At 32.5% G+C, this 12,736-nt stretch overlaps 1 protein-coding gene across 8 annotated transcripts in view; it reads right to left on the bottom strand.

Annotated features, from left to right (window-relative positions):
• Positions 1-12,736, bottom strand: part of PIBF1 (progesterone immunomodulatory binding factor 1) — a 341,226-nt gene that overhangs the window by 90,817 nt on the left and 237,673 nt on the right. For 7 of the 8 annotated variants that reach the window (XM_077158415.1, XM_077158414.1, XM_077158416.1 and 4 more), the window contains one exon: positions 2,399-2,501. In XM_077158415.1, the coding sequence (XP_077014530.1) occupies positions 2,399-2,501 (103 nt within the window). Of the gene's footprint in view, positions 1-441; positions 1,055-2,398; positions 2,502-12,736 lie in introns of those variants that run through there. The other variant, XM_077158417.1, reaches the window with a different exon arrangement.

The raw sequence follows: 12,736 nt of genomic DNA, 5'->3' as shown, positions 1-12,736 counted from the left end.
TAACACCCTGGGTGTTCTTTAGGATTGGCTGGAATGGTTTTGGTTGGGGTTTGGTAAGTTATGATAGGTAGTAATGTCTAACTGAAGCTTGCATTAAGAGTGACTTCCACAGTAGCCCCTCAACTCTATTTGAACCCCTCCCCCTTTTTATACTGAAATATTTTTAAGTAAATTCCAAGCATCATATTATTTCACATCAAAAGCATCTCAGTATTTGTCTTTTTGTAATATAAGCAAACAGTTTATTATAAAATTGCTTCCCACAAAGTTAATTATACTTTATTATTAGAACACAGTTTAATTTCTTACATTTCCCCCCCTATAATTTAAACTGGGGTGTATGCATATATTTTTTATTTATTAATTTAAAAAAATTAACAACGAACGAACAAAAACATTCTTAACATATAATCATTCTGTTCTACATATATAATCAGTAATTCACAATATCATCACATAGTTGCATATTCATCGTCATGATTTCTTAGAACATTTGCATCAATTCAGAAAAAGAAATAAAAAGACAACAGAAAAAGAAATAAAATGAAAACAGGAAAAAAAAAGATTATACACACCATACCCCGTATCCCACCTTTTCATTGATCACTAGCATTTCAAACTAAATTTATTTTAACATTTGTTTCCCCATTATTAATTTTTATTCCATATGTTCTACTCATCTGTTGACAAGGTAGATAAAAGGAGCATCAGATACAAGGTTTTCATAATCTGTGTAGGCATATTTAGAAATTCTCATTCCAATTTACTGAAGTGCTCAGGAAGAGGTTGTATTTCTTTAAAAGTAATATAAAGGCATACATATACGCAAGCCTATATGTACTCAATATTTCATTTATAAAAATAATTTTTGATAGGTTATCATAAAACTAAAACCAACATGAGACATCTATAATATATTAGAAAAGAAAAGTTCATTTGCTTCTTTAGCCATTCATTTATTTGTCCATCTATCCTTCCACCCTGTAGTGTGATGGAGCTAGACTGCAGCAGCATATGAGAGCTGACTTAAATTTTTAGGGATTTTGTGAACTGGCTGCAAAACACAACAATATTAAAATGAAATTATTTAAATTCAAAACTAAAACAAAGGGAACAAGCACTCAAAAACTCATTAATTTTTAATTATTTTACTATATGTTACTATAATCTCTGTATTTGAGTTTACATACATCTATTTTACCTGTATGTTAGAAACACTATGCTGCTGGGCCTCTCTCCTCTATTTGGCATTCAGTTGAATACTATTACTTTGGTAGCTGAATTAGTCATGGTAGGAATATTTATAGCACAGATGTAAGTAAATGCTACAATTTAGAGAGCCCTTCTTCACACCCCTGCTTGGTGAGCTGGTTGTTAATGCTTACCAGCACACAACTGCTTCTACCCTTGAGCATTAACTATGTGCCAGGTCCTTTAGTAATAAAGAATATTTCTGTTTGCTTTGAAATTTGAAGATAAAAATCCTCCTCAGATTACAGCATTAAAAGTGCTTTAACAGAAGACAGTGTAAAAAAAAATATGAATGAGTCCTGAAGAAAACAAATAAAGGATACATGGTTCATATTTAAAATGTGTTTTTTTTTGCATGGGCAGGCACCAGGAATCGAACCCGGTCTCTGGCATGGCAGGCAAGAGCTCTGCTACTGAGCCACCGTTGCCCATCCTAAACATGTTTTTTTAAAATCCCTTCATTATAATAAAATCCAAAACTTTTAAAATTAACATGGAAAAACACTGTGCTAGAGTTCAGGGAATAAAAAGGAACACTGCTGTGGTAGCATTTTCTGTTTTGTTTTATAACATTACAAAAGTACACAAAAATGCAATTAGATGTTAATGTAATAAGATAATTAAAAATACATAAAATGCATATATATGTTCACTAAATGGCATAATATAAAGCTAAGGGAAATAAGAAATATGGACCTGGTTTACTAGAAATGAATATAATTTGGGAAGTATCACATACCAAAGAATGTGAACACTCGTGTATATCAATGTGTTTAATAGACATTGATTTTCATTAAACACAGAAGTCAAAGAGCAAATTTTTTTAAAATGTGGAATTAGTTAAAAATTTTATCACAAAAAATGGCCAAACTTGGTTTGCCAGTTGATAGTCTCAGAAATCAAAGCTTTACCTGTCTAGTCTGCATTTATATTTAGTCTGAGCAAATTAATCTCTCTTTTGATCTTAGTTTTGCCATACACTATAGGCTGTTTGGTAAGGCTTTAACATTAGTTTCATAAATTATGAAATCATTTTACACTAGCAAACAGCTTATCTGAAAACTGCCCAGAAAATAAACAAAGAAGTTAAAAAGAATTAAACTGATCACTGCGATTCTTTGTATATGTTTCTGTTTAAATTATTTACCTCTTGTGAAAGCTGTGTTACTTGGTCCTTTTGATGTTCCAGTTCTTTTAAAGTCAACGAGTTTTGTTTTTCTAACTGAAGCACTCTTCTTGCCAAGTGGACACTAGGCCAATGAAATGAGAAAATTAATGCTTACAAAAGTGAAATGCTATCTAAAATATTCCAAATGTATGTGTGCCTGAAAACTGACTTACCATTTCTTAGTAACACTTAAATATTAACAGGAAAAATATGGAGCCAAATAATATTTTAGATGTCAATATTAAAAGATAAATAACCTAAAACAATTCTGAATTTTGAAAGTAACAACATTAAAATCTCTGTAATAACATAAGTGTGATATATTGATTACTACAGTAATGGTTTCTATAAAAGTGGAGTTACATGATGATACTTGCTTGAAAAGACCACAAGATACCAATTTACAGCTTTTATCCACTTCTATAAAATTTTGCAATAATACAAACAAATAGGGCAATTAGTTGCAATATTACAAATGATAATAAATGCGCACTTTGAAAAACATCAGTGCTTATCTCTAACAATATAATGTATTTTATGATACAACACACAACTGAACTAATTTTCTATTAAAACTGGAGATGGGAAAGATGTATGAAACCTGGGGAATATATAAGGTAAAAGCAAAGACTTTGTACTGAAAGAATTCATTTCTTTACCACAACTTATTGTCCTGGGTGTAATATTTAGTATTCAAAATCATATTATATGTGAAATATCCCAATTCTAGTTTTAAGATAAAATTTTAGGGTAAAATGACTCAGCTATAAAATCATTTCTTCTATCAGAAAAAAAGTGTTATAATTCTTTAATGAATGGCTAATCCTATGGAGAAGTCATGTGGCTATAGACCTCTTTCTTAATCCTAAAAACTTAAAATTTTCATATTTATCACATTTTCATGTATTTATTTCCATATAGTTTAGCCTATTAACTCAATCCATAAATAGAGATGACAGAATGTTTATAATGACAAGAAGATATCTTTACTCTAAAAAAAATTATAGGAAAGAAACAAAATAATGTATTTTTAATATATCCTAACATCTGATCAAGCAATGTAGACAAAACTTTGAAAATAATGCTGAATACCTACATATGTATTTCAAAGAACTCATTATTCCAAATGAAAAAGATGAGTTCTGGGAAAAGCTTACATAGTGAATAAGTATATAAGGATATACTTATATCTAAGATTCTATCCTCTCAACTGGCATAAGATTCTGTCTTTGTAATCAGCTGAAGTTAGTGATGGAAAAGACATACACTCAAGCGATGGTGATGCAGTGGCAGAGTACTCGCCTGCCAAGCTGGAGACCCAGGTTCATTTTCTGATGCCTGCTCATGAAAAAAAAAGACATACACTCCCTGTTTTCTGCCATTCTTTTTAAAAAATATTTTTAAATATTTTTATTATAAACAATGAACAAATATACAAACATTCTTGATGTACAAACATTCCATACATGGTGTACAATCAATGGCTCACAATATCATCACATAGTTGTATAGTCATCACCATGATCATTTTTTTTATTTATGAAACAACCACATACAAACACAAACATTCTTACCATATGATCATTCCATTCTTGTTATATAATCAATAACTTACAATATCATCACATAGTTGTATATCATCATCATGATAATTTCTTAGAACATTTGCATCAATTCAGAAAAAGAAATAAAAAGAAAACTGAAAAAAATTCATACATACTATGCCCCTTACCCCTCCCTTTCATTGATCACTAGCATTTCAATCTACTACATTTATTTTAACATTTGTTCCCCCTATTATTGATTTATTTTTAATCCATATGTTTTACTTGTCTGTCTATAAGGTAGATAAAAGGAGCATCAGACACAAGATTTTCACAATCACACAGTCACACTGTGAAAGCTATATTATTATACAATCATCTTCAAGAAAATGGCTACTGGAGCACAATTCAACATTTTCAGGCAGTTTTCTCCAGCCTTTCCATTACACCTTAACTAAACAGATGATATCTATTTAATGAATAAGAATAACCTGCAGGATAACCTCTTGACTCTGTTTGGAATCTCTCAGCCATTGATACTTTATTTTGTTTCATTTCGCCTTTCCCCCATTTGGTTGAGGTTTTCTCAAACCCTTGATGCTGAGTTCCAGCTCACTCTAGGATTTCTGTCGCACGTTGTCAGGAAGGTCCACACCCCTGGGAGTCATCTCCCACGTAGAGAGGGGGAGGGCAGTGAGTTTACTAGTTGTGTTGTCTGTCATTCTTTTTTAAAAACAGCTTTATGGATATATAATTTTATTGATATATAATTTACATATTATAAAGTACACCATTTAAAATGCTCAACTCAGAGGTTTTTAGTATGTCTAGAGTTGTGCAACTTACAGTAAAACTAATATTAAAATATTTTATTATCCCAAAATGAAACTTTATGCCCATTAGCAGTCACTCCTCATCTTTTCCCTGTCTGTATCCTCCTCACCTCCCCTGCCATAGTTTTAAATACCACTTTCTTTTTAGATTTTTAAGTCATTAAAAAATTATGGTTATTCCTTTTTTTAATTTCCCAATCTCTCTTGGTTTTAAGCAAGAGAGGATCAGATCTTACTAGAGAAAAAGAGTCCTCTAGTAGCAGTGTGCAGGATGGCTTAGAAAAGAAAAACTAGAGCCAGTTAGAAGGCTGTGGTCAGTCACAGTCCAGAGCAGCACAGTCCACGAAAGTGGGTACGTGCAAAATAATCCCTTCAAGTATAGAAACTTTTATTTACATTATTTTAATGTCACATATCTCTAAGTTTTCATTTTCTATGTAGGTTTTATAATAAATTACTCATATGACAGTACATGCATATAATCCATAAATATATATTAGTAAATAGACATATTTTGTTGGGCATATGTTTATTTGCTATAGGGCTTATTTTAAAAAAAGTTTGCAGATCACTGATCTAGACCAGTTTTGTCAAGTAGAACTATAATCTAAGCTACATATGTAATCAAAAAATTTCTAGTCGCCACATTAAAAATAGTACGAAGCCCTTACTTCATACCATTTACAAAAATTAAGTGAAAATGGATAAAAGTGGTAATGTAAGAGTTAAAACTATCACACTCATTAAAAAAACACAGGGATAACTTAAAATGAGGCCTAAGGGTCATCCCCAGAGAACCTCTTGTTGCTCAGATATGGCCTCACTCTCGCAGCCAACACGGCAAACAAACTTACAGCCCTCCCCCTCTCTATGTGGGACATGACTCCCAGGCATGTGGACCTTCCTGGCAATGAGGGGCAGCAATCCTAGAATGAGCTGGGACTCAGCACCAGGGGATTGAGAAAACCTCAACTGAAAGGGGGAAGAGAGAAATGAGACAAAATAAAGTAGTGGCTGAGAGATTTCAAACAGAGTAGAGACATTATCCTGGAGGTTATTCTTAAGCATTATATAGGTATCCCCTTTTTAGTTTAAGGTGTATTGGAAAGGTTAGAGGGAAGTCCCTGAAACTGTACAGCTGTGTTCCAGTAGTCATGTTTCCTTAAGATGATTGTATAATGATAAGGCTTTTGCAAGGTGACTGTGTGATTGTGAAAACCTTGTTCTGATGTTCCTTTTATCTACATCTATGTCTTTTATAAGTACATATTTTATAAAATACTATGTATTTTATTCATATATGGACAGATGAATAAAAATATGGATTAAAAATAAATAATAGGGGGACCAAATGTTAAAATAATTTGGGTGGAAGGAAATACTAGTGGTCAATAAGAGGGAGGGGTAAGAGGTATAGTATGTATGAGTTTTTTTCTTTTTATTTCTTTTTCTGGAGTGCTGCAAATGTTCTAAGAAATGATCATGGTGATGAATACACAACTAAGTGATAATATTGTGTGCCATTGCTGTACACCAAGTATGGAATGTTCATATGTTAAGAATGTTCATGTTTCTATGTTGTTTGTTTTTTACCAATAAAAACAAACAAACAAACACAGGGATAAATATTCACAACCTTGGATTTGGCAAAGGATTCTTATATATGACACCAAATGCATAAGCAATGAAAGAAAAAAATAGATAAATTTGACTTCATCAAAATGTAAAACTTCTTTTGTGCTTTCAAAGGTCATCAACAAAATGTGCTTTCATCATCAATAAAATGAAGATTATTTATAGAACTGGAGAAAATATTTGGAAATCAGATATCTAATAAGGATCTAGTATCCAGAATACAGAAAGAATTCTTACAACTCAATAATAAAAAGACAAATAACTAAAAAAATGAGCAAAGGATATGAATGGATATTTCTCCAAGAAAGATAAACAAATGGTCAATAAAAGCATGAAAATACACTCAGTGTCATCAGTCATCAGGGAAATTCAAACCAATACCACAGTGATGTAATACTTCATATCCAATAGGATGACTAGACTCAGAAAGTCAGATAACAAGTGTTGGCAAGGATGTGAAAAAGTGGAATCCTCCTAAATTGCGGGTGAGATTGTAAACTGGTGTAGCCACTTTGGAAAACAGTCTGGAGTTTCTCAAATGATTAAGTGTAGAGTTAACAATTCCATTCCTATACAACCAAGAGAAATGAAACTTATACATAATAGTTCATAGCAGCAGCATTATTCTCCTTTGTGTATCAAAGAACATGATCAAGAAAATGAGAAGACAACCTATACAATGGGAAAAAATTGTTACAAATCATTTATGTGATAAGGGTTTACAATGCAGAATATATAGAGAAATACTAAAACTCAACAACAAAAAGACAAACAAGTCAATTAAAAAATGAGAAAAGGATTGAATACACATTTCTTCAAAGAAGATTATGAGTGGCTAATAAGCACACAAAAAGACGCTCAACATCACCAACCATTAGGAATATGCAAATAAAAACCACAATGAGATACCAGTTCACACCCACTAGAACAGCTATTATTAAAAAACTAGAGAAGTCATTAAGTGTTGGTGGGGATGTGTAGAAATTGGAACTCTAGTGTATTGTTGGTGGGAATGTAAAATGGTGCAGCTACTGTAGAAAAGAGTTTGATGAATTCTCAAAAAGTTAAACATAGATACCACAGGACCCAGCAACCCACTCTTAGGTAAATACCACAAAGACTTAAAAGCAGGAATGCAAGAAGACACTTGTACACCAATGTCCACAGTGGCATCATTTACAATAGCCAAAAGTTAGAAACTGCCCATGAATCTACTGACAAATGAATGGGACAAATAAAATGTGGTACATACATAAAATGGAATATTATTCAGCCATAGAAAAGAATGGAGTTCTGATACATGCATGGATAAACCTTGAACACAGTATATTGAATAAAATAAACCACATACAACTAATAAAGTGTTAGTGGCAGAGAGAGTTCAAATAGAGTTGAGAGGCTACTCTGGAGGTTGCTCTTATGCAAGCTTCAGGTAGACCTTGCTACCTATCATAACCTGTCAACTCCAACTAGGACCATTCCATCCAATCCTAATGAACACCTAGGGCAATATATAAGATTCCACAAGGGTTCCATGAACTGGAGTAACTTTCCAGAACCCTACAACCCCTGGATATCCCTGGTCCAGATTAAGTCCTGAAACCTAGCCCAGCCTCTCCAGAACATCAGACAGTTCCATCTCCCTACTCCTTATTAGTGACAGACCCTTCCAACATGAAAAATTTGGAATAGCTATAGCCCAAACACCCCCAAAGAGAGGGATGGAAAGATCAAAGGTGATGGTGGACTTATACAGAGAAGATAGGATTTAATAAATGAACATGAATGCTGAATCATTAAATTGATGTCTCTTTTAGTCTCCAGTATAGACCAGAGCAGGGAGAAGTAAAAACTTAAAATTCTGGAATTGTAACACGTGTCAAATGCTGAAATATGTTCTACAACTAATTGTGGTGCTGCGCTTGGAAATTTATAGTTTTTTTTGTATATGTTATTTTTCACAAAAAAAAAAGGAAAAAAGTTGATTGTGATGATAAAAAAATATTTAAGCCTCTAGCCTACTATATTCTGGGGCAGCTAAAAGGAAAAGTATGAGAGGACTGTACGGTAGCCCATGACAAACTCTGGGATCTGTCCTGTAACTACTTATTGAAGAGTGCTACGAAAACTACTGCTTTTTCATTTCTTTGCTTTGTATATATGTTATACTACATGACAAAAAAGTTAAAAAAAAATTAAAATATAGTCAGTCCATACGACTGAGGCATGGTAACATTCGTCTCTCCGTTCCTGACATTTCATTACATAGCTCGTAAGGTTCATTCATCTAGTTGCATGCCTCACCACTTCATTCTTTCTAGCAACTGCTCAGTAGTCCATTGTATGTATACACCATAGTTTCCCCTTCCATTCCTCAGTTGTTGTACCTTTAATATTCTTTGATGAAAGAATATTAAAATTGCACAATTAACTATAGTTCATAGTTTACATTAGGGTGTATTTTTTCACCATATACCACCTTATTATTAACACCTTGTAGTGTGGTAACATTTGCTATGAATCATGAAAGAATATTTTTATAATTGTTCTATTAACTATAGTCCATTATTTTACAAAAGAGTCAACACAGTATGTATAGTTCTGTTTTATCTTTTAGTTTTTATCCTAGTAACATATATAACCTAAAATTTCCCGCCTGAGCCACATTCACATATACAATTCAGTGCTGTGAATTACATTTACAATATTGTGCTACCATTGTCATAATCCATTTGCAAAACTTTACAATCAACCTAAACAGGCATTCTGTACAAATTAAGCATTAATTCCCCATTCCCTATCCCCAACCCAGCCCTAGTAAGCTATATTCTAGATTCTAATTCCATGAGTTTGCTTATTCTAATTATTTCATATCAGTGAAATCATACAATATTTATCCTTTCGTGTCTGGCTTATTTCACTCAGCACACTGTTTTCAAGGTTGAGCCCATGTTGCCACATGCATCAGGATTTCATTCCTTTTTAAGATTGAATAACATTCCATTGTATGTATATACCACAGTTTGTTTATTCAATTCATTGGCTGATGGGCATTTCGGTTGCTTTAATCTTTTGGCAATTGTGAATAATGCCATTAAGAATTGGACTAGTTTTAAAGTTATGTTTTAAGCTACCCAAATTATTGGCAAGTGTAATCTTTCTTGATAAATCTCAGAGGATTAATAAATAAAGCAGAAGTTTAACAGAGATTCCTTATTTACTTATTATAATTATTATATTAATTATTCTTTAATTTTTATTAAAAATTAAAAGTTTTTTATAACGGGAAAAGTAGAACATGCTTATTAAAATCAAAACTCAATGCAAGATAAAATTTATAAAGATATAATTACACTCTTCATATTCTGACTCCTTGAAGAAACTACTGTTAACAGTATATACAGTATACAGTCAAGACTCTTTTTGTATCTATGAAAAATTTTAAAAAATTTAAGCCAAAAAACAATAATTCAAAATGTAAGGTTTGTAATAAACAAACTTAAAATGTCCATGTTGTGGACACAGGGATTTATATAATCCCTTTTAATGGCTATAGAGTAATCTACTGTACAGATAAATATACCACAATCCATTTAACTAATCTCTTGTTGATGGGCATTAAGGGTATTTCCAAGTTTTTGCTATTGTAAATAATTTTGAGATTTAAAACAATATCAAAACTGAAAGGTATGGTCTGGAGTCAGATTTTCAAGGGTATGAATCTAAATTCTATTACTTTTAAGCTAACATGACCTTAATATCTATATTCTTCAATTTCCCCATCCACTGAATTCAGACACTAATAGTACCTATCTCATAGAACAGTAGTGAAAATTAAAAGAATTAAAATGTAGAACATTCACAACAGTGACCTGCATATAGAAAGCTCTAAATAACTGTTCATTTATATCTTTGTAGCCCTTGTACAGTGATTTCCTTAGAAAGTGTAATGAATGGGTCAAAACACATGCACATTATAAATTTTCAGTTATTTCTCTTGAAAGTTTGTACAATTTAAATATTCACGAACCAGGATGAAAACTCTCCCAGAAAAGAAATTTTTATTTATGTCATTTTCTAATGTATTTAAGTGTCATGAAAAAATTTCTGGTGTAAAGAGGTTTCAGTAATTGTTGAATGAATAAGTCCTTTTGTTTCTTCACACCTTTGCCAACAATGGGCTTCATCAAACTTCAAAAATTTGCCAACCTTACAGAACAACAACAGAACCCTGTTTTAAATTAAATTTCTTTATTTGTGATGTTCAACATCTTCTCATGTCTGTCAGACATTTGTATTTCTTTCCTATAGAATTGATGCTTTTGTCCTTCTCCCAACCACTTCAAATCTTACCTTCATGGATAATTGTATTCTCCATCTAAATTATTTAACAATGTCAAAGGCCTCCATGATCTCACCTGAACAAACCTTATTTCCATGAACGTCCACTCTACTTAATGTTCCCAAAACATGCTTTATATATTCCTTTCTTTTTATCATGGTCCTCCCGTCTGAAAAAGATAAGTTCTTCTACTCCTCGTCAATTGAACTTTTTCTTAAAGGCCCCACTTCCTTCATTCCTGACAATGCTGGGCTTTACTGATCTCTATTCCTCTCACTGACACAATGTAGAACACATAATACAATACTAAATTACATATTTTTGTATGTTTCTTGATAGTCTTTCACGTGTGTTAGCTTTTTTCTCCCCCAACAGTTGTAATTTTTTTGGAAGACAGAAGTTTTCTTTATTCCCTGTGGTACCTACTGATACAGCTGAAAGGAGTGGGCACTTAAGACACTTTCTGAGTGATTTTGTTTTACGTGAGTTTCAAATACATTACTTGAAACCATATCCCAAGGTTGCGAAGCCTCAATATATTTAATGTTCAGTATCTAAACACTGAACTAACAATAAAAAAGCATGTAAAGTTAGAAAGGGAAGATGGTAACTGCCATAGATACTATATTTCAATGAGGCATATTGCTATGGTAAGTGATATGGTGTTACAGATGGATTCTGTTCAGAGAGTTGGGATATAAGAAGTGGGAAGGAAAGGATGGGAATTTAGTTTAACTGAAAGTCAAAGCAAGACAAATAAAGAATTGTTCAACTACAGCTGAGTTTATTTCTCCTTAACCACAATGTACACACAATGAAACCATGTCCTTTCCAAATTCTTTATAAAGAGTAACTATGGATACCGTCAGGGAAAATGACCCTTGCTAAAGGTTATTTTTTTTGGTATAGAATGTACTGAACTCCTCAAAAAAGCAATGCTTTTACAATCTATCTGTTGAGATAATAAATTAGTTATAACACTCAATATTTCTTTGCTATGTGATTTTTACCTGTTCCAAGATTAAGTTTAACATCAACTAGAAACTAACACCACAGGAATAGTTTTCAATCTAAATATTAAACCAAAATATTACATATTGCCTGCAAAATTATTCCTGCATGGGTTCCCTCTGGCCTCCCTCAGCAGTTCTTAACTCCAAATAAGGGTTATTTATCTTGGATCAATGTCAGTCACTACTTTTAATTATTACATACAATTTAAAACATCATAGCCCAGCCAATGCAGACATGGCAGAGCTCTAGTTATATCTGTTGATGTCAAAGCACAATGGAAGTTTGATGCTTTGTCCTAAGTCCTTCAATTCTGATATGTTCTCTTAGTATTGCTAAATCTCAAAATAAATAAATGTATGTGAGGCATAGTTACTTAGACTGAAAGAATATTTGGTGTTTTGATCTTTTTAGCAGGGTTGGGTTCTGTCTTTATTACCATGGCAAGAAAAATGGTTTTATAAAAGGGCACATGAGCCGGAATGATACCAGCTTTAGAAAGCCTCAGGTTAGGCCCCGTACTATCGGCTCTGCTGACAATTACTGAGGATTAATAATGGTTTCATGCTGATTATCTGTAGTTATGTGGAACTTTCCCTAGCTTCTTGTACAGATTAAACTTTCAAGTTGATCATGAATGGAATACAGCAATTTTTCAAATAACTATTCCTGAAACCAACCCAAATGCAGTAAGTACAAACTTTTTCCAGGGATAAAAATGAGAACTCATCTACATGAGGATAAAAGAGGAGAACACAATTTATGTACAAAGTTAGCTAGTTTCCTCTGCTTTATTTTTAATCCTTTATTCAGTCCACTGTGAAAGGTTCCAGTTAAAGCTCTTTCAAAAAGTAGACAGAAACTAAAACAAAAGGTCTATATTATACAATAAATCTTGCTATTTGAAAGACTTAAAATCCTTAAGAAAAGTCTCTATGTTCAGATCTGCCAA

This window comes from Tamandua tetradactyla, chromosome 4 (assembly GCF_023851605.1).
Source record: "Tamandua tetradactyla isolate mTamTet1 chromosome 4, mTamTet1.pri, whole genome shotgun sequence".
In the NCBI taxonomy this organism is placed as follows: Eukaryota; Metazoa; Chordata; class Mammalia; order Pilosa; family Myrmecophagidae; genus Tamandua; species Tamandua tetradactyla.
Note: the sequence above shows the minus strand (reverse complement) of the source record. Positions and strands in the feature narration are given on the sequence as shown.